The sequence below is a fragment of the Hemitrygon akajei genome, chromosome 4, assembly GCF_048418815.1.
Source record: "Hemitrygon akajei chromosome 4, sHemAka1.3, whole genome shotgun sequence".
NCBI lineage: Eukaryota > Metazoa > Chordata > Chondrichthyes > Myliobatiformes > Dasyatidae > Hemitrygon > Hemitrygon akajei.
The window spans coordinates 181,525,256-181,547,527 of record NC_133127.1 but is presented as its reverse complement, the minus strand read 5'-3'; the positions used below and the strand labels follow the sequence as shown (position 1 = coordinate 181,547,527).

Genomic DNA, 22,272 nt, shown 5'->3' with positions numbered 1-22,272 from the left:
TGTGTATAATCCATTTATTCATAAGAGCTTTGCTTATGGATAATGTCTACATTTTTTATAATCTATGTTTTAGTACTGCAGAAGCACTTCAATATGACAATGTTAGACCACAAGATATACAGTATTGTGCAGAGGTCTTAGACACCCCAGATTTTTTGTATGGTTTCAGATGGAATAGTCTCTAGACCCTTATCTCAACATTGAAGCTGTCTGGGACTACCTGCAGAGACAGAAGCAAGCAAGAAAGCCAGAGTCTGCAGAACTGTGGAAAGTTCTCCAAGATGCCTGGAACAGCCTACCAGCTGATTGTCTTATAAAACTGCAGGAGAGTGTACCTAAGAATTGATGCAGTTTTAAAGACCACAAGTATTAATTTGATTTAGTGACTTTTAAAAACTATTTATAGCTCTTATGGTACTATTTTTTGATATTTAGAAACTTTAACAATTCATTATTTTTGCACTTTGCTTTCCTTTACAGATTTTTTTTTTAAATGTACTCAAGACTTTTGCACAGCATTATAAAAGCAGAACTAGGTCACTGAGCCCCACCCTGCTCCACTATTCTATTTTGTCTGATTTATTAGACCATTCTCCCACCTTCTCCGTGTAACATTAGACACCCTTAATAGTCAATAACCCGTCAAACTTCACTTTAAATATTCTCAAATAACATGGCCTCCACAACCGCCTGTGGCAATAAATTCTGTTCAAAAGGAATGTCCTTCTATTCAAAGGTTGCACCCTCTGGCCTTTCTATTTAGTGTTGTCATTACCTCAGAAGTATATATTAAACTGTTACTGTAAAAGAGAAGGCAACTTCCAACTTTAATGATGAGGCCACTCTCTGGTTGGAGGAGCAACACCTCATTCTGTCTGGGAAGCCTCCAACCGGACAGAATAAAAGTTGATTTTTCTAATTTCTGGCAATGCCTATTCCCTCCCATTCTCTCTTTTCCATACCCCATTTTGGTTCTCTCTCACCTCTTCTCCTCTCCTCACATGCTCATCACCTGCCTCTGGCACCATTTGCTTTTGCCCATGGTCCACTTTCCTCTCATATCAGATTCCTCTTTTGCAGCCTTTTACATTTTCAACCTTATCAACTATCAGCTTACCACTTCATCCCTCCTCCCCCGGCCATGTACCTTCCCCTCACCCTGCTTCACTTATCACCTTCCAGCTTGTACTCCTTTCCCTCCCCCCACCACCTTATTCTGGCTTCTACCACCCCCCCCCCCACCTTCTTTTCCAATCTGAAGAAAGGTATGTCAGCCTGAAACATCAACCCCACCACAGATGCTGCCTGACCTGCTGAGTTCATCCAACATTTTGTGTTTGTGGCTCTGGATTTCCAACATCTGCAGAATCTTGTGTTTATGCCATATCGTTCTCATGCTGCTAGTATTTAATAGGATCTAATGTGAATTTCCGTCAAGTACACTTGAGTCTACAAATCCCTGTATATACATGCTGTGCAAAGTTACAGTATAGGAATTTTAATGCACTACATTCCACAATGTTAACATTTTATGAACAGGCTAAGGAAATCTTGAGAACTGCAAAAGCATTTTGTGACTTCTCATTATTTCTATTGCAGCTGGCTAAAAAACAAATCGTACTACATTTAAAAATTAACAGCGGATAGTAGCACAAGTAGGCTCTCGTCTGCCAAGTACTCTAAAGCAACTCAGTGACCACAACTTACTGAATTACCCAAATACATTAACATTTATTCAAAAGTATCTACTCGTCTGCTGAAAAACAAAAGCAGATTTGATTTAAATACAAACACGAGGAAATCTGCAGATGCTGGAAATTCAAACAACAACACACACAAAATGCTGGTGGAACACAACAGGCCAGGCAGCATCTATAGGGAGAAGTGCTGTCGACGTTTCGAACCGAGACTCTTCGGATTTAAATACATACAGCTTATTGTCTCCTAGAATGCCTTGCTCTCTTCTCTGAACATGACCAAAGCCAACTGACAACAGTGATTATGTCAATGTTACAATAGTTGGACATGGACACTCAGTGGCCACTTTATTAAGTGCACGATCATTAATGCAGATTTCTAACCAGCCAATCATATGGCAGCAACTCAATGCACAAATTCTAAATTTTCAACTAATATTTGTACATCTGTGCACTTTTAATGGAACTGTGACATTGAAATTTCCTTTGGGATCAATAAAGTATCTATAGGCATGCAGACACAGCCAAGTTATTGTTTAGACAAACATGAGAAAGGGGAAGAAATATGATCCAAGTGACTTTGACCATGAAATGATTGTTGGTGCCAGACGGGGTGGTTTGAGTATCTCAGAAACTGCTGATCTCCTGGGATTTTCACGCACAACAGTCTCTAATTTACAGAGAATGGTCTGAGAAACAAAATAAAAACAAACCAACATTTAGTGAGTGGCAGCCCTAGCGCAAAAAAGCCTAGTTAATGAGAGGTTACAAGAGAACAGCCAGACTGGTTCAAGCCATCAGGAAGGCAACAGTAACTCAAATAGCTACACATTACAACAGTGGTGTACAGAAGAGCATCTCTGAATGCACAGTACACTGAACCTTGAAATGGATGGACTACAAAAACAAAAGATCACATAAAGTTCTTTAGGTATACTTAATAAAGTGGCCATTGAGCGTATATTCAAAAATAAGCATACAAGGGCAGAAAGGAAGTCTCATTTCACCTAGAAGCAATCATATCTGTTATTTACCAAGTTTAATAAAAGGAGCATACCTGGATGCAAGCACCGGTCTTCAATTTACAAAGGTTACAGACCAACGACCATCGGCTTGGAGGAATGTGAGACACCTTAGTAATTGGTTCCATTCTTTCTGGGCAGGCAATACTGACCTATAACCATGTTAAAAGGAAGTTACATAATTTTTCAGTTTGATTCAAATGGCTAGTTATGATTTGCCAGGGATCAAATTGAATTTATGTAGTATGCAGATCAGCATGTTAATCTCTTAACTGGAGCAGCTTAATAGCTCTTCAAAGTAATTAGCAGCTCAAAGTGGCTTCGGGATTGGCATATGTGAACACTCGTCAGGGGACTGTACTAATACTCATTAAGGAGGCATCTTAAATACAACAGACAACATACAACATTTTTCTATGCTAGTTGGATTGGAATCATCATAGCAGAGCTAAGTAAACAGTAAAGAGTCAACAATAACAGTATATCTGATATTCCATTAAGTGAAACACGACAGAATTGCTTCCATAATCACATTATATTTATCATTCACAAATGATTTAATATTACCCTCATGCACAACTTGATGGTTTGTATTTTTCCTAAAGTGCAAAAATACACTCAAGCACAAATTCATAATCATTAAAATAATCACAACTTGATTAACTTTCTCTCTCTCTCGTCAAATCTCACAATAGCACCATTAATCACAAATTTCCCATATCAGCAGTTTCCTTCTTCTGCAGCAGTTTAAAATATGAGCTGAAGTGAGTGCCTCCAGTGCATCAGCACAATTTTTTAAAATCTGCAAAGTACCCAAAAGGGTCAATCAAATCTTTCATCCTAAATGGGTAGTGTTTAACATAACTATCAACTACGATTCAGATTCAAATAGGACAGAAACTTCTCTTCAGAATTCAACCCATTCGTGAGAGGAATTAAGTCCAGGCTTTCCAATGTTAGGAAATCAGGACCAGCAGAGAAAGGCAGGAGATGTGTTATTTTTCTATTGTTTAATTAGCCCTTCTGAAGGGTTAACCAAGCTGCAGTAACAACAATGGATTAGGAGAATGAAGTGCATGAGAACAGCAATATAGAAATTTTAGATATCAAGAGCCCATCAAGAGCTAAAAATCCACAGTAAGAGAGAGCCGTCTGGGAAAAGGCTCTGAAGCATTCGGGCTCTCACGACCAGAATATGTAACAGTTTCTTCCCCCAAGCTATCAGAGTCCTCAATACCCAGAGCCCGGACTGACACCTTGCCCTATTGTCCTGTTTATTATTTATTGTAATGCCTGCACTGTTTTTGTGCACTTTATGCAGTCCTGTGTAGGTCTGTAGTCTAGTGTAGCTTTCTATGTTTTTTTTTTAACATAGTTCAGTCTAGTTTTTTGTACTGTGTCATGTAACACCATGGTCCTGAAAAACGTTGTCTCATTTTTACTATGTACTGTACCAGCAGTTACGATCAAAATGACAATAATAGTGACTTGACTCAGTCTGCTTTATGCCTTTCATACATGATTTTCCTGCTTACATTGAGCACTTTACAGGGATCAGTGCAAGTTAAGTACAAAATATCTGAAAGATTCAAAACCCTTGCTGAAAACTGAGCTGCAACTGACATTACAGCACAGAAATAGGCCTTTAACCTCAATTAGTCTGTGCCAAACCATTAATCTATCCCATTGACCCGAATCTGGACCATAGCCCTCCACACCACACTCATCCATGTAGCTATACAAATTTCACTTAAATGTTGAAATTGATCCCACATCCACCACTTGTACTGGCAGCTTGGTCCACACTCACAACTTTCTTAGTGATGGACTTCTCCATGTTCCCCTCAAACATTTCACCTGTCACCCTTAATCCATGACCTTGAGGTTTCGTCTCACCAACTTCAGTGGAAAAAAACCTGCTTGCACTTACCCTATCCATACCTCTTACAACTCGGGTCCGCAAATCCCAGCAATATCCTTATTTTTCTTTGCACTCTTTCAATCTTATTTACACATTTCCTGTAGGAAGGTGACCAAAACTGGATACAATACACTAAATTAGGCCTCACCAATGTTTTATGCAATTTCAACATCCAAACTCCTGTACTCAATACATTAACTTATGAAGGCCAATGTGCCATAAGCTTTCTTTACAACCTTATCTACCTTGTGACATCACTTACAAGGAATTATGGATCTGTATTCCCAGTTCCTTCTGTTCTATCACACTCCTCAGTGGCCCACCGCTCTTTGTTTCAGACCTTCCCTGGTTGGTCCTTCCAAAATGCAACATCTCATACTTGTCTGCACCAAATTCCATCTGCCATTTTTCAGCCCATTTTTCCAGCTGGTCCATTTCCCTCTGCAAGCTTTGACAGACTTCCTCACTACAACCTAGCCTTGGTGTCTATGCAAATTTACTAACCCAGTTTACCACATTATCATCCAGATCATTGATATACATAACAAACAACAACACCAATGCCTATGGCACACCATTAATCACAGATCTACAGTCAGAGATGACCATCTGCAACCACAGTCTGGTTTCTTCCTCAAAGCCAATATTTACTACAATTTACTACCACATCTTGAATGCCAAATGACTGAACCTTCTTAACCAATCTCCCATGCAGGACCTTGTCAAATGCCTTGGTAATGTCCATGTAGACAACATCTACTGCCTTGCTTTCATCAACTTTCCTGATAACTTCCTCAAAAAAAACACAACTTATTTGCACAAATCCCTGATCAGTTCTGTCTATACAAATACTGATATATCCGGTCCCTTAGAAAACCTTCCAATAAATTTCCCACTACTGATGTCTAACACACCTTCCTATAAATTTCTTGACATATTCCTACCAGAGCCTTTCTTAAACAACAGAACAACATTAGCTATCCTCCAATTTTGCTGCACCTTACCTGTGGCTAAAGATATTTTAAATACATGTTTGAAACACGTGTACCCCTGCTCTAACCTCCCACAGTCCAAGGACATTGTCAGGCCCTGTAGATTCATCCACCCTAATTTGTCTCAAGATAACAAACACCTCCTCTTCTTTAATCTGTGTAGGGTGCATAGCCTCACATCTACAGAATCTGTATCCAACTCCCAAGTGAATACAGATGCAAAAAAATCTATTCAAGATCTCTCCAGTTTCTTTCTGCTCCACGAATAGATTAACACTCTGATCTTCCAGGACCAAATTTTGTCTCTCACTATCCCTTTGTTTTTAAACACATCTGCAAAAGCTTTCACCTTGTCTACAAGAGCAACCTCATGCCTTGTTTTAGTCCTTCTGATTTACTTAAGCATTCACCTGAATTTTTTTTTTAATAAATACTCATGTACTTCAATTGTTCCCATCTGCCTATACCTGCTATGCACATCCTTTTTCTTAACCAGGGCCTCATTTCTCTTGAAAACCTAAGGTCCCTAACCCTTTTATTCTGACAGGAACATACGAACTCTGTACTCACAAAAATTTCACTTTTAAGGCCCCCCACTTACCAAGCACACCTTTGCCAGAAAACCTGTCCCAATCCACATTTGCCAGATCTTTTGTGTTACCATAAAGATTGGCGCTTCTCCAATTTAGAATCTCAACCAGAGGACCAGACTCTGCTTTGCCATAATTAGCATGAATCTAAATAGATGCAAAGTGTTCCCCTGCACAAACTTCTGTCACCTGTCCTGTCTCATTCCTTAGTAGGAGATCTAGTATCACACTCTCTAGTTGGGACTTCTAAGTACTTATTAAGGAAACTTTACTGAACACATTTGACAAAATCTTTCCCAACCACCCCTTTACCAGTATGGGACTCCCAGTTAATATGTGGAAAATTAAAATCACCTGTCACAACCTTATGTTTCTTGCACTAGTCTGCGATCTCTCTACAAATTTGCTCCACTAAATCCTGCAGTCTGTTGGGTGGTCTATAACAAGCCCATTAACATGGTCGCAGCTTTCTTATTCTTCAGTTCTACAGTGTTGGAAAATGTATGACAATGCATTTTGGTAAAATAAATAATTGTGCCGACTATAATCTAAATGGAAAGGAAGGTTCAAACATCAGAGGTGCAGAGGGACTTAGGAGTCCTCATGCAAGACTCTCAGAGGTTCATTGACAGGTTGAGTCTGTGATAATGCAGGCAAATGCAATGTTGACATTTATTTGAAAGGGAATAGAATATAAAAGCAAGGAGTTAATGCTGAGCATTTACAAGACACCAGTCAGCCCACACTGTATCGTCAACCGTTTTGGGCACCATATCTCAGCATGTGTTATCTTTGTAGAGAGTCCAGAGGAGGTTCACAAGGATGATTCCAGGAATGAAGAGGTTAACATATGGGCAGTGGTTGGCAACTTGGGCTTGTACTCACTGGAATTTAGAAGAGTGTGTGTGCGCATGCACACGTGGGTGCATGTGTGTGCGTAAGGAAGAGGAGTTCTCATTGAAACCTACCAAATTTTGAAAAGACTAGATAAGATGGATGCTTCCTATGGTGGGGGTATCCGGAACTAAAGAGCACAGCCTCAAAATTGAGGGGGGGACCCTTTAAAACACAGGTAAGGAGGATTTTTTTTAGCCAGAGAATAGTAAATCTATGGAATGCTCTGCCACAAACTGCGGTGGAGGCCAAGTCTGTGGGTATGTTTAAGGCAGAAGTTGATAGTTTCCTGATCAGTCAGGGCATCAAAGGTTATGGTAAAAAGACAGGTGTATGAGGTTGAGTGGGATCTGGGATCAGCCATGATGGTATGGTGGAGCAGACCCGATGGGCTGAATGGCTTAATTCTGCTCCCATGTCTAATTGTCCTATTGTCTTCTACCCATAAAGCCTCACTAGCAGAACTCTCCAATCTGTCATGACAGAGCAATGCTATGACATTTTCCTTCACTAGTAATGCCACCACTCCCCCTTTAATCCTTCCAGCTTTATCACTTCTAAAGCAGGAACCCATTGGAACATGGAGCTGCCTGTCCTGCCCCTTCAGCAACCAAGTCTCATTAATGGCTACAATGTCATAATTTCACTTGTAATTCCATGCCCCAAGCTCATCCACCTTTCCTACAATACTCCTTGCATTTAAATATATGCAGCTCAGAACATAAGTTCACCATGCTCAACATTTCGATTCCTGACTGTGTGTAGGCTTAACAACATCCTTCTCCACAACCACTCCACTATCCATTCTGGCACACTGGTTTTCATCTCTGCGCAACTCTAGTTTAACAACACCTCCTCCCCCCCACACCACCCCTGTGCAGCATTCGCAAACAAAGGATACTAATACCCCTCCAGTTCAGGTAAAAACCATTCCTTCCATACAGCTCCCTGGAAGAGAGACCAATGATCCAAACATCAGAAGCCTTCCCTCCTGGACCAACTCCTTAGTCACATGTAAAACTATATAATCTTCCTAGTTCTGGCCTCACTTTTGCGTGTGGCATGGGTAGCAGTCCTGAAATCACAATCCTAGAGATCCTGTCCTTTAACTTAGCACCCAGCTCCCTGAGCACACTTTGCAGGATCTCAACACCCATCCTACCCACGTCATGGATCACGACCTCTGGCAGCTCATCCTCCCACAAGAATATCTGTACCTTCTTTTAAAGAAAAAATGTGGGGGGGGGGGGGAAGGGGAGAGAAGAAGAGGGGGAAGTGTGTGGAAGGTGTCCACTCCCAGAAATCACTGCAGAGGTTGGGAGGCTTGGAGGAAAGAAACTAAGAGAACCCTGGGGAGAAGATGGACACCTTCAAAAAGTTTCAACATCCCACTGTCAGGTAGTGGTCAGAGAGATCAATGCCTGTAGCAATGCCAAAGGACTTGGTACCAGGTGTTCCAAAGCTCAAAAAAAATCTCAAGTATAATCAAGATTTATAGAAATAGCAATAAATCATATCACACTCACCATTCCTACAACGTTACATGTTTATAGCTTTTTAACATTCCAACCAAATACCTCTCCTCTTGGAGAGAGTGAGTTCACATTCACTGAATGAAACAGCAGAATGGAAGAGATCCCTAAATCATGCTGATAGACAGAGCTCTTTTTTTTATATTAAAAAAAAGCAGAAGGGTGTGCCAAGGAACATAACTCAACAGCCAAAGCCACTGACCAGTGGATCAGGGATGACCAAAGATTCTCTCTCCAATCCTCTTTACATCCCCAGTCCCAATTACAAAATCTCTTCTGTATTTTTTTTTGTCCAGGTTAGGGGTTCCCAACCTGAGATCCATGGACCCTCTTGCTTAATGGTATTGGTTCATGGCATAAAAAAAGTTAGGAACCCATAGTCTAGATGGATCAAAAGATGCTCTATTGATATTCATCCTTATTTATAACGTCATCTAATGCTCTCCTTCAACTCATATCCCAAATAATCAGATATATTATCAACTTAGATTATGTGAAATTTGCTTCTTTTGGGCAGCAGTACAATTACAAAAAAAGAGTAGTTTTGGGTGCATTCTGTGGGTTGGAGCTCAATTCTGGCACCATTTCGTAAGGAGGCTCTGTATGCCCTCACTGTGGAATGTCTGGGTTTTCCCCAGGTGCTCCAGTTTCCTCCCACAGTCCAAAGACATAGCAGGCAAGTTAAATGGTCATTGTAAATTGTCCCATGATTAGGCTCAGGTTAATCAGGATTGTGGGGTTGCTGGGGCAGCGTGACTCAAAGAGCCTAAATAAATAAAATAAAAATAAATGTTGCAAAATATGAGGTAGTGTTTAGGAATCATTTCAGGAATTTTGTGGCAGAGGTGAAGAAGCAGTTTCTAAATAGTTGTGTGGGTCAATCAACCTACAAATAATAGATTATCCCTTTAAATAGTATAGATCTAAGGCTTGCCCTTGCTGTTAAGACTTTTGTTGTGTATTAGATACAAAGGGTTATTTAATTGCATAATTCAACTTCACAAGCAACAACCAACTGGGGATTTCATAAGGATTGGAATGGTCTGTATACACTGCTTGTTTCAAGTGCTGGTATGTTACAAGCAGCAAAACAAATCTTATGATGCATTCTGCATGATTACAAAAGCATTTAATATTACAGTATACTAGAAATTAATTACATAACATGTTAGAAACTTGTACTATAAAACTGAATTTCTGGATGAGTGCATTTTGCAACCTTTAGAGACCAAATAAATTCCAGGTCAATGAAATAAAGGATAAGTCTATTTCAGAACCAGTCATAATACCTCATTTTCAAACCATCCTGCGTTAACATACTCCTTCATCAAGCTTTACTTAACTACTTTGTCTTACTCTACTTACACTTCAGTGGGACATGGTCCATTTTCCATATTCTCTTCTAAAGTAACCACTTTTGATATGTCAGGCAACAACAAAGAGATTTCTATCAAAACACTTCCAAAACTTCATTTACCTCAGGAATCCACAAGGCACAGCTAACGTGTGCCCACTTGGTTCCAGCACGTGTGGCTTTCATTGCTCCACCTTGCTTTGGACACAAAAGACACTGCGGATAAATTCCAAGGACACAAGTACGACACAACCAGCTCCCTTCAGGCACTTTTAGAATCCCATAGCAAGCCTAAATGTAATGGAAAATGTGAAAGTAGTGAATTAAAATTAATTTTGCATAAACTGGATACTGCTTCAATACACAACTTAAAATATAAGATCTTTGCCAATCCTGATCTCTAATATATTCCTCTATTCAAAACATTTCAACCATGTTGGCTATGATTTTAGCTGCCAAGTACACAATCTCTGGCATTTCACTCTGAGTCCTGGCTCTTCCTCCCACTTGTATGTTTAAGGTTGCTTCCAAAAAAACCTACCTCTTCAACTGAGCATCAGGTCATCTATTCTAAAACCTTTATTTCAATACCCCAATGCACTTTCCTGTAAAGTGCATTCACAGGAAACACACTGTCCCATGAATGCATGACACAGGAAAAGTTCTTGTGAATGCACCATATTTTAAGTTTTGTTGCTTCTGTGAAAATTAAAACAGACCCGTTCAAGATTTGGGCTAATCACGCCAAATGAACTTGCAAGCAAAAGCACCAACTTTACATCACTCATCAACAGATACAATGGAAGTTACAGCTTTACTGTTGGTTGAAAGATAAACATGTTTGGAACTTGTAAGATTTGAAAGATTAAGGACAGATGCGTTAAAAATACACTGTAATTATAGTTCTGAGCTCCAGCTCTCTCCAGGATATCAAGTATTAAGAACAACTGTGAGGTGTCAGATAAAATCTAACCTCCTGCAACATTTTGACACTAATAATGAACGCAGGGCAAGTACAATTAAACCACCAGTTAGATTATTCATCCCAAGACATTGCTGATAGCAGTAAATTGTATGGATCTTAATTTTATTGATTTTTTTTAAAACAGTCAAGAGAAATGAACATTACAGAGACAAGAAAAATTCATAGGTGACTGCTGGCAATAAGATCACCAGGACAAGGAATCAAGATCTTCTGTGGGCAAGTTAATCCAGCAGGAAATATTTAGCACACCACCTCATTAGGAATTATTTATATATGACCAAAGATGAGCTTTATTTGTCACATGTACATCAAGACATAGTGAAATGCATTGTTTGCATCCATAATCACAGTCTAAGGATGTACTGGGGGCAGTCCATAAGCATCGCCACACTTCCCATGCCAACATAGCATGCCCATGACTTACTAACCCTAGCCTGTAAATAGAACTGAAGCAAATGAATCTGACAGAAGAGAGTGGACCATGGGACAAAGAAGTAGGTAACCAAACATTTTAATTCCAACTCCCGTTCCTGTTCCAATGTGTCAACCCATGGCCTCCTCATGCCAAGATGAGGCCATGCTCCGTGTGGAGGAGCAACACCTTATATTCTGTCTGGGTATCCTCCATTATGATGGTATGAATATAGATTTCTCCTTCTGGTGAACACACTTCCCCCCTCCTGTTCCCCACTCTGGCCTTTCACTTCTTCTCACCTGCCTATTACTTCCCCCTGGGTTCCCCCACCCCACCAACATCCTTTCTCTCCTTTGGTCCACTCTCCTCTATTAGATGATTTCTTCTTCAGCCCTTGCCCTTTCCCACTCACCTGGCTTCACCTATCACCTTCCAGCTAGCCCCTTTCCCCTCCCGCCTACACCTTTTTACTCTGGCATGTTCCCCCTTCCTTCTCAGTCCAGAAGGGTCTCAGCCCAAAGCATTGACTGCTTATTCTTCTCCATAGATGCTGCTTGACCTGATGAGTTCTTCCAGCATTTTGTATGTTGCTGCTCTGGATTTCCAGCATCTTCAGCCTGTTGCATGTTTGTTGATAATTTAAAAGTTTCAAGTTCCCACTGTAAAATCCTGGAGGTGGAGTTGTATGTATTTTCTTTATTTCTGGGTTGTTGGCATTACTAGCTAACCCAGCATTTATTGCCCAATCTTGGTCACCATTAGTCCAATGTAAGTAAACAGTTTACCAGCACATGGCAAAGGCAGTTTTAAGTGGTCAGGATAATGTGGAATTGGAGTTAGACTTGCATACCAGATAAGAGTAGCAAACTTAATTCACTGAAGTAAATTAATTTGGTTTTGACAAAAGTAATGCACAAAAAGCTGGAGGAACTTGGCAGGTCAGGTCGTATCCATACATGCTGCCTGACCTGCTGAATTCCTCCAGCATTTTGCGTGTTTTGTTTTAAATTATCTATTATATTTCTGAAACCTTTTTGTATGAAAAAGTGATCTCTTCATTCATTACTCACAGCTAACCATGTAACTATATCATTTAGTCAAAGATACAATATAAAGTCTACATTCTCTTAGATACAAAGCTAAACATTGCATATGGATTTCACTCTAAACATCAATGTTTTAAATCAGTATTATTTTAAACACAAGGCAGGTATTTTACATTAGTTTAGCAAATATGATTTTTTGTACTGTTTTGCTCTTTGACAATGACATTAAAAAATCCACTAGAATTTGAATTATTCATTATTTATACTTTGATTAAATGCATCTCTTACTTGATGGACACAGATATTACACCTGTCACAGAAGACCATCTCATTTCCTTCTTCACTATCAGGAGAACGACATACATCACAGATAACATCTTCATCATACTCAATCCCAAGCCCTTCCTCAGTCTCTATGGCATGGTTCATATTTTCATAGCAATGACGTTCCAGTGCTTCAATAGTTCTCTCCATAGTGTTTTCAGGAATCAAACTACAGCCTGAATTAAAAAAGTTAGATGTTTTTTTAAAAAACCCTAATTCATCATTCAGTTCAGTTTTTTCTAGTTTGTTCAGCAACAAGAAGCCACTTAAAACTTACGATTTTAAACTGTTGTGAACAACAGCAACTTTTTTTTTGGTTTTCAAAATGTTTCAAATGTTCTAATATGCAATTGCCTCATCATTCGCCAAAATCTATCTCTACAGTGAAGTTAACTAAATGATACTGGTTCCAGTTTTGTAGGGAAAGAATGTGCTTCAAACCCAGTTCCTCATTTTCCTCACTCAAGCCAAACACCAAAATTCAAGTGGGAACAATAATGATCTTTCCTTGAATTTTGTTATGTTTTCCCAAAGTACTACCATGCTCTATTGAATCATATTATATATAAAAAAGCATAAACCTTGCAATGAATACAGAGCATCAACTGCAAAATAAACAAAAAGCTATATTTGTTTATCCATCATGAGTGAATTTATATTCTGTTGCAAGGCTTTCTGTAGATCATGCTTAGTTGAATAAAAAGATTGACAACAATTAACACTACTTACTATACACAAAAATAGATGCAATGTAGCTTTAAAGTATCACAATACCACATCCTGCAATTTCGGGACAAATTAATAGCTTCAATTTTCAAATTAAATTTTGCTTGGATTTGCCACAAATGATTCCAATTAAATGCTGGATTATTCACACAGATTATTGCTCATTTAGTAAACAGCATTTGGAATACTGCACAAAATAACCCTGACTTACCCATTTCTCTCAGTTCTTCATTTGCTGCTTGCAACCAATAAATGTCCATATCATCCAAGTCATAGCGGCATACACTGTCTGCAAGTTCCAACATATTAACATATCCAGGATCTGTGGACTCTGTGCTGGAGCATCGAATATACTTCCGTGGCTTAGTAAATAAAATGTCCTTCACTTTTTCTAAAATAACCCTAAAACAGCCAAACGCAGAAGACAGATGCAGGGCTACAATTAACTCAATGAAAGTATTGTCAGCTCATTTAAACTTCACACCAAAAAACATTAGTACAAAAGATTTTGAGATTATTTTAGAATAGTTGCAGAATATGGATTACTTATTTACATTGGGAATGTGTATAGGCTTTTTCCTCTCTCAAAATGGTTATGAATTTTTGGAATTCTCAGCACCTATGGTTGCTTAGTCAGTAAAGATGTTTCAAGCAGAAGCTAATAATTACTTTTTGCACTACACTTGAGCCAAGGCTTATAAAAAATTAGGTTAAAAAAAAGTGGCCAACATTAGCTGTAATCTCAATGAACAGTGGAGCACAGTTCTTGAAACAAGCGCTACATTATCATCACCCCCAATTTCTAATCCTCTCAGTTGATAACCTGCAAGTTGCTGAATACTTAAGGTCAGCACAATGAATAATTTTAATAGAGTTGATCAAAGGAACTGGACAGTAAATAAGCAACCCCAACATATGGCCATTTAGCAAAAGTTTGCCCTTACAGAATTCACAAGTTATTTCTCAAAAAAGTAGAAATACAGCACAAAATTTGCTCTAATACAACTTCGTGAAAAAATAAAAAAATATTTTTTCAATCCCCTTTCTTCATGGCTGCAGATATAAATACTAAACAAGCTTCTTTCTCAGAATTCAACCCACCCCTACCCCCCAACCCTCATATCACAGGGGTTACTTATAAAAAGAATGATAACGATGTTCTAATATATATTTTAACATTTGGCAATAATCAAGTGGAAAGATGCATTTATTTTGCAAAACATCATTTACCTGACAGATGAACTTGGAATTGTTTCTGGACTGGCTGGAACCTGTACTCCCTTTTCCCACTCCTGTTTCCATTGATCAGCCAAGAGATAGTATTCATCCGGGTTCACATGGTGGGAATCTGGAATTTTCATGGCACTGATGAGATCCTTCCTGAATACCTATAAAATCAAACTTAAATATTTAAACGAACATTAAAGGAGGTGACCACAACGCATTTGAGTGGTCATGCACTGTATTACTCCAAGGCAAAATCCATGGTGGTTCAAATCCACAGTTCCTCACAGCTAGGCAACAGAAAGGTACTGTCCAAGAGAGCTCCAGTAGATTATCTAGTGACTAAATAAAATGGAGGAACTGGAGATTATAGAAACATAGAAAACCTACAGCAAGATACAGGCCCTTCAGCCCACAAAGCTGTGCCGAATATGTCTTTACCTTAGAAAAATAGAGGGTCATGGGTAAGCCTAGGTAGTTCTAAGCTCGACGTACCTATCCAGGAGTCTCTTAAAAGACCCTATCGTTTCCACCTCCACCACCACTGCCGGCAGCCCATTCCACTCACTCACCAGTCTCTGAGTAAAAAACTTACCCCTGACATCTCCTCTGTACCTACGCTCCAGCACCTTAAAACTGTGCCCTCATGCTAGCCATTTCTGTCCTGGGAAAAAGCCTCTGATTGTCCACACGATCAATGCCTCTCATTATCTTGTATACCTCTATTAGGTCACCTCTCATCCTCCGTAACTCCAAGGAGAAAAAGCCAAATTCACTCAACTTATTCTCATAAGGCATGCTCCCCAAACCAGGAAACATCCTCGTAAATCTCCTCTGTACCCTTCCTATGGTTTTCACATCCTTCCTGTAGTCAGGCGACCAGAATTGAGCACCATACCCCAAATGGGGTCTGACCATGGTCCTATATATGGTGATATGACATGTAAAAATGTGATTGGAGAGAGTTCTGAGCATGCCTTTGTGTTATCAGCAAATTTACTAACCCATCCCTCCACTTCCTCATCCAGGTCATCTATAAAAATAACAAAAAGTAGGGGACCCAGTTCAGATCCCTGAGGCACACCACTGGTCACCGATCTCCAATCTCCATGCAGAATATGACCCGTCTACAACCACTCTTTGCCTTCTGTGGACAAGCCAGTTCTGGATCCACAAAGCAATGTCCCCTTGGATCCCATGCCTCCTTACTTTCTCAATAAGCCTTGCATGGGGTACCTTATCAAATGACGTGCTAAAATCCATATATACACCTACTGCTCTACCTTCAATGTGTTTAGTCACATCCTCAAAAAATTCAATCAGGCTTGTAAGATATGACCTGCGTTTGACAAAGCCATGCCGACTATTCCTAATCATATTATGCCTCTCCAAATGTTTATAAATCCTGCCTCTCAGGATCTTCTCCATTAACTTACCAACCACTGAAGTAAGACTCACGGACCTATAAATTTCCTGGGCTATCTCTACTCCCTTTCTTGAATAAGGGAACAACATCCGCAACCCTCCAATCCTCCGGAACCTCTCCCATCCTCATTGATGATGCAAAGATCATCACCAGAGGCTCAGCAATCTCCCCCCTCACTTCCCACAGTAGCCTGGGGTACATCCTGTCCAGCCCTGGTGACTTATCCAACTTGATGCTTTCCAAAAGCTCCAGCACACCTTCTTTCTTAATATCCACATGCTCAAGCTTTTCAGTCCACTGCAAGTCATCTCTACAATCGCCAAGATCCTTTTCCATTGTTAATACTAGAGCAAAGTATTAAGTATCTCTGCTATCTCCTCCAGTTCCGTACATACTTTTCCACTGTCACACTTCTTTAGCCCTATTCTCTCATGTCTTATCTCCTTGCTCTTCACACACTTGTAGAATGTCTTGGGGTTTTCCTTAATCCTCTCTACTAAGGGCTTCTTATGGCCCCTTCTGGCTCTCCTAATTTCATTCTTAAACTCCTTCCTATTAGCCTTATAATCTTCTAGATCTCTATCATTACCAAGTTTTTTGAACCTTTCATAAGCTCTTCTTTTCGACTAGATTTACAACAGCCTTTGTACACCACAGTTCCTATATCCTACCATCCTTTCCGTCTCATTGGAACGTACCTATGCAGAACGCCAAGCAAATATCCCCTGAACATTTGCCATATTTCTTTCGTACTTTTCCCTGAGAACATCATTTTCCAACTTATGTTTCCAAGTTCCTGCCTGATAGCCCCATATTTCACCTTTCTTCAATTATTACTAACCATCTCTGCCACGAAGAATACCAGAATAAAAGTTCAGAGAAATGCACCATGCACATGATACATTTTTTTTAAATTCAGAAATAAATTAAAACCGCTGGCCTTTTAAAAAAAAACACCAGGTTTTTTAAATGCCCCTAATGTTGAAAAAGAACAATACCAAGTACTAATTTTGATTTAATTGTTAATCAAGTAAGAGTGACACATAGAAAAGACAGATAAAAGAAAATATTAACATGTATTGTACAACTTGTAATGAATGACAAAGTGAATAATGACTAGATTAAAACATACAATCCTGAGAGGTCTTGACAGAACAGAAATAGACAGGACACTTCCTCACGGGAGACTCTGGAGCTAAAAGTCAGTTTTAAAATAAGTGATGGCTCATTTGAGACAAAGGTCTTCTTTAATCATTCAAGGTTGAGTCATTGAAACTTTCCTCCTCAAGGGATGGCGAAAGCAGTCTTTGAATATCTTTAGGTCAGAAAGGACAGACTCCTGAGCAGCAAAAGCATGAAAGAAACTACTTCACTTGGACAGGGATGCAAAATTGGAATTACAATAAGATTAATCATTCCTAGTAAATGGCAGAGGAGACCTGAGGGGCAAAGTGACCTACTCCTGTCCTTCATTCATACATAAGAAGGAATTTTCTGAATTTCTGATTTGAACTTTGAGGTAAAGGGAAAAAATACTTTTTACAAGCTGCAAAAACTTTCAGCAACACGTGGCAGCATGGTAGTATAGAGTTTAGTGTAATGCTATTACAGCTCTAACGATCTGGGTGCAATTCCCGACACTGTCCATACATTCTCCCTGTGAGCATGTGAGATTTCAAGGTGTTCCAATTTCATCTCACATTTCAAAGACATACAGGTAAGTAGGTTAAATGGCACATGGATGTAATTGGGTGGCATGGGATTGATGGACCAGAAGGACCTGTTACCGTGCTGTATCTGCAAATAAAATACGATAATACAGATATACTGCAAGTAGCTTGTGAAGAACTACTCTCTGAAACAACTGTAATTTTCACTTGAGGAAGTAATCTCCAGGCCTCCGTCTCAGCTGGAATACACACAGAATAAGGAATGCACATAATCTATTTGTCATAGAGTGAAAAATCCAGTAATGTTTAGTTTTCATAAACAAGAATGTTTACTGACATTCTTCTTGTGAGGCAGACTTTTTCAAACTGAAATCATACTCACCTCAGCAGGCTTCTTCTTTCCACTTGTTGAGGCATGCCTGTCACCTCGATACTTGGAATGGGATGACCATGATGTTGAAGGACCTATGCAGGAAGTTACAAAAACAATAATGAGAATATATGCAAAACACACAAAATGCTGGTGGAACTCAGCACGGCCGGGTAGCATCTATGGAAGAGAGTACAATCAATGTTTTGGGCCGAGACCCTGGCCTACTGAGTTCCTCCGCATTTTGTGTGTGTTTCTCGGATTTCCAGATTCTGCAGATTTATCGTGCTTGAGAATGAGAATATGTGGACATTCAGGAACACTGGACAACGGACCCACCCAAACCAGTAGTCAACTGCAGTGTTATAATAGCAAAATTATGGTGGTCTGACACAAAACTGTAGCAGAGACCAACATAATCAAGTAGTGAACAATATTGACAAAGACATTCAGCAAAATTTTAGAAAATTTAATTTAGTATATTATGTTCCTTAAATACTACATATAATCATTAAAATTCTTCATGAAGGGAACATGCTATATTTACCTGATCTGGGCTAAAATGGGACTTAAGCCCGAAGTATTTGATTGACCCAATTCCCTCACAGCTACAAGTACCTGAGGGCTCACCTGGATGACACGCTAGTGGAGCACCAACACCAAGGCTGTGTAGAAGGGCCAGAGTCACCTCTATCTGTGCATTTGTAATGCGACTGCAACACTGTAATTTCCTTTGGGATCAATAAACTATCTCTATCTAAAGACAGGCCATAGATGCTGCCTTACCATTATCACTTACATCCCAAGAAAAAAGAACAAGGGGGGTGGGGGGGTGGAGAGACGGAATTCCTGACCGGAAGGGCTGAATGTCAAGTCAAGGTTTGACTGAGGCTACATCCACACTAGACTGGGTAATTTTGAAAACACTGGTTTCATGTAAAAATGATAGGCATCCACACCAAGCGTTTTTGAAAATACCTCCGTCCACATTAAAACGGGTATTTGGACGAACCTCCTCCTACTGGGCATGCGCAGGACACATCTACAGAAAACAAGCGACATGTTTGGTGTCGAATCTCACTGTAAAAGTGCGCGTTTGTGCAGCTACAGACTAGAAAAACTTAAGGAAATTGCCAAACATCAGACAGCTATTGGCTCTCACACAGGATAACTTAAAACTTTTAAAAAAACAAATACTGGAGCGCATGGAGGCAACCAACAGGGAGTTATTTCACTGACCGTATGACTCAGCTGACGACAAACATTGAAAAACTGACTAACTCAGTTGCATTAATAAAACACCTTGTTAAATGTATAAAACATGTCTGCATCAGTGTTATCTGTATTTCCATACAATGTTACAGTAGGCTGTTACACATCTATTGTCAGAAGTACTTGCATAAATAGCTAAACCACCTTCATTCAAGCAAGGACAGAAAACAGGGCAAAGTGAGTATACTTATTTATTCTGTAAGTTATGGGTCAAAGTATTTGGTGAGTACATTTCTAACTCTTCTGGCTTCAGTCTCATTGCCGTCTGTTCTGAAATTGTTAGGTTGTGTGGGGGTTGCGTTCAAGAAAACAATAAAATGCCGTACTGCCGCCACCATCTGTTCTGGCACGTCATGACAACATTTTTAGAAATCTCCAGTTACCCCATCCACACTGCTCTGCACAATCGCCGCTTTCAAATTTACACACTCGGGAGGGCGTTTTAGAAAAGGTCTGTTTTTGGGGGGAGGAAAACACCATTTCAGTGTGGACGGAGGGTAAAAACAAAGAGAAAAAGCTTTGGTTATGGACTTATCCGGTCTGGTGTGGATGTAGCCTGACATTTAGAGATGCAGAGACTGCATTTTAATAGTCTAGGGTAGATCATCTGCAGGAGACAGGAAACAGTTGTGACAAGGACAGTTGTTTCTCAAATGCGTTCCCTAGATGATCAACTAGAGATGTGCACAGCCTAGACAAGCCAATCACCAGATTTTGTATGAAGAACAGGAGACTACAAGGTTTTGTCTTTTCAACATCACAAATCCTCCTTTGAGCATTATTTCTCCAGAGCATTTGATCAATTAAAACCCATTTTAAACAACTGGTACTCAAGGGACTTTTGGAAATACTTGGGAAAATTAACAATATTTTGCAGTTACAGAAAAGCAGAATCACCCAATCTAACATTTCAACTTCTAAACAATTACATTAAGTGATTCACAATGCAGATGCACCTAAGAGCCAGAGGGTGAACTACATGACTGGCGTAATAAATATTTAATATCTCAAGAAATCTTAAGCAGATGAAAAACATACATTCATAGCAACACTAGCCAAAACACGTTAGCTTACTTACTCTCATTGTCTGAACTGTCACTGCTGCTCAGATGTCTGTTGCGTTTCATCCTGTCATCTCCTTTAAGGCAAGGAAGAGGTTCAGGTTTTCCAATTCAGAATGTCAAATATGGTCTTAAAAATAATCTCAGGGATTAGTAGATATTTAAAATATATGAACTGAACTTACCCTAAATTCTACGTATATGCACATATTAATTCAATATTGGCAAGCTGTCAATGAATCCATCATCCACATAAATCAGCTCTAAGAGGAGGAAAAGATTAATAATTGTAGAAAAGATTTTTTAATTTTATGTTTCAGAAATGCACTATTAAAAGACTATTGTAATTCAGCCATTGCTAGCACAGTGTTTAGCATATTTTGTCAGTATTGAAACAATGGATTTTATCCTCAAAAATATTAGAGTTGACAAACTTTCCAACACTAGGATTGTCCTCATATTGAGGTCAGTTGTGAGCTTCTAAACAATATTTGCTACGATTAGCAGAAAAAAAATCAATTTTTTTGTGTGCACAATTGTTTGCTTATAGGGTAAACTACAACTGATTCTGATGAACCTAAAATTAAGCTATCAGCTATCAACTCTTAAGATAATTGAGAAAAGAACCAGGTATGTGCATAGTATTGATAAATGCAGAAAATACTGGATATAGTCAGGTGAAAGGGCAGAATCCATAGAGATCAAAGAACTTTGCAAGTCTAAGAGAAAATCTAATGGGAGAAGTCCATCTTCTAGTCATTAGAACTAAAAATGAGCAAGCGAGTGCTTGGAAGAACTAATGGAGCGGTCTGGAAAGAGTGAATTTCAGAAGTGACTGAATAATACAAGCAATGTTGACTGCTGATAGCAGGCGATAAAGGAAAATCAATTTAGAGGAAAATTAATTTAAAAGAAAATTAAGCACCAAAGACGTGTATAGGAGATGGCAAAAAATTTAAAGCAACAAGTGAAAACTCCTTACAGATCATCAGAGGTGTCCTATGAAGAAGTTATCAATTTGTATCTGGTTTTCTCTGCAGTTTTTGAAGCCTTGGACAACAAGAAATAAAAGCCCTCTTAAAATGTTATCAATCTGATGCATACCAAGTTTTTTGCAGTTTTATTCAGATTTTATTTCAATGTTCCAGCATCTGCAGTATTTTACTTTTGTACAGCATTCTGTAGTCATATTAGGGAGAAAATATAGTGAATGTTGGGTTAACCCTTTATATCTGGCAGTGTAATTATATTATATATTAGTCTATACAGATGGTGGTCCCAATAAATGTGCCACGCACCTAAACACATTTTCTTGCCCCATATCTATGTTATTTACATACAAATGGAAACCCTCTGATGACCTTGCTAACTAACAGCAATGTAAATGAGAAATAGGAGGGAGCCAAATATAGTTGATTTAAATACCAGGAGGCAACAGAATGGGACTAGCTCGAGAAAAATTACCAATAATTTGCTGACTCCAATTAAATACAGTATGAGTATATCCAACTGGACAAGTAGACTGACTGACCATATTAAAATTAGATAATAGGTCAGGAGTTCAAAGTTCTAAGTAAATTATCAAAGTACATACATGTCACCATATACAACCCTGAGACTCATTTTCATGTGGGCATACTCAAATCTATAGAACAACCACAACAGAATCAATGAAAGACCGCCCAACTAGGGCGTACAATCAGAGTGCACGAGACAACCTGTGCAAATACAAAAATTAACAATAATAAGCA

At 39.1% G+C, this 22,272-nt stretch overlaps 1 protein-coding gene across 3 annotated transcripts in view; it reads right to left on the bottom strand.

Moving 5' to 3' along the window:
• The window catches only part of jade3 (jade family PHD finger 3), a 50,556-nt gene that overhangs the window by 8,939 nt on the left and 19,345 nt on the right, over positions 1-22,272 (bottom strand). For 2 of the 3 annotated variants that reach the window (XM_073044150.1, XM_073044152.1), the window contains exons 2-9: positions 20,707-20,784; positions 20,539-20,598; positions 18,201-18,283; positions 14,729-14,886; positions 13,710-13,900; positions 12,737-12,948; positions 10,126-10,293; positions 2,755-2,871 (exon numbers count right to left, since the gene is read on the bottom strand). In XM_073044150.1, the coding sequence (XP_072900251.1) occupies positions 2,755-2,871; positions 10,126-10,293; positions 12,737-12,948; positions 13,710-13,900; positions 14,729-14,886; positions 18,201-18,283; positions 20,539-20,587 (978 nt within the window). In that variant the 5' untranslated portion in view covers positions 20,588-20,598; positions 20,707-20,784. Of the gene's footprint in view, positions 1-2,754; positions 2,872-10,125; positions 10,294-12,736; positions 12,949-13,709; positions 13,901-14,728; positions 14,887-18,200; positions 18,284-20,538; positions 20,599-20,706; positions 20,785-21,503; positions 21,737-22,272 lie in introns of those variants that run through there. The other variant, XM_073044151.1, reaches the window with a different exon arrangement.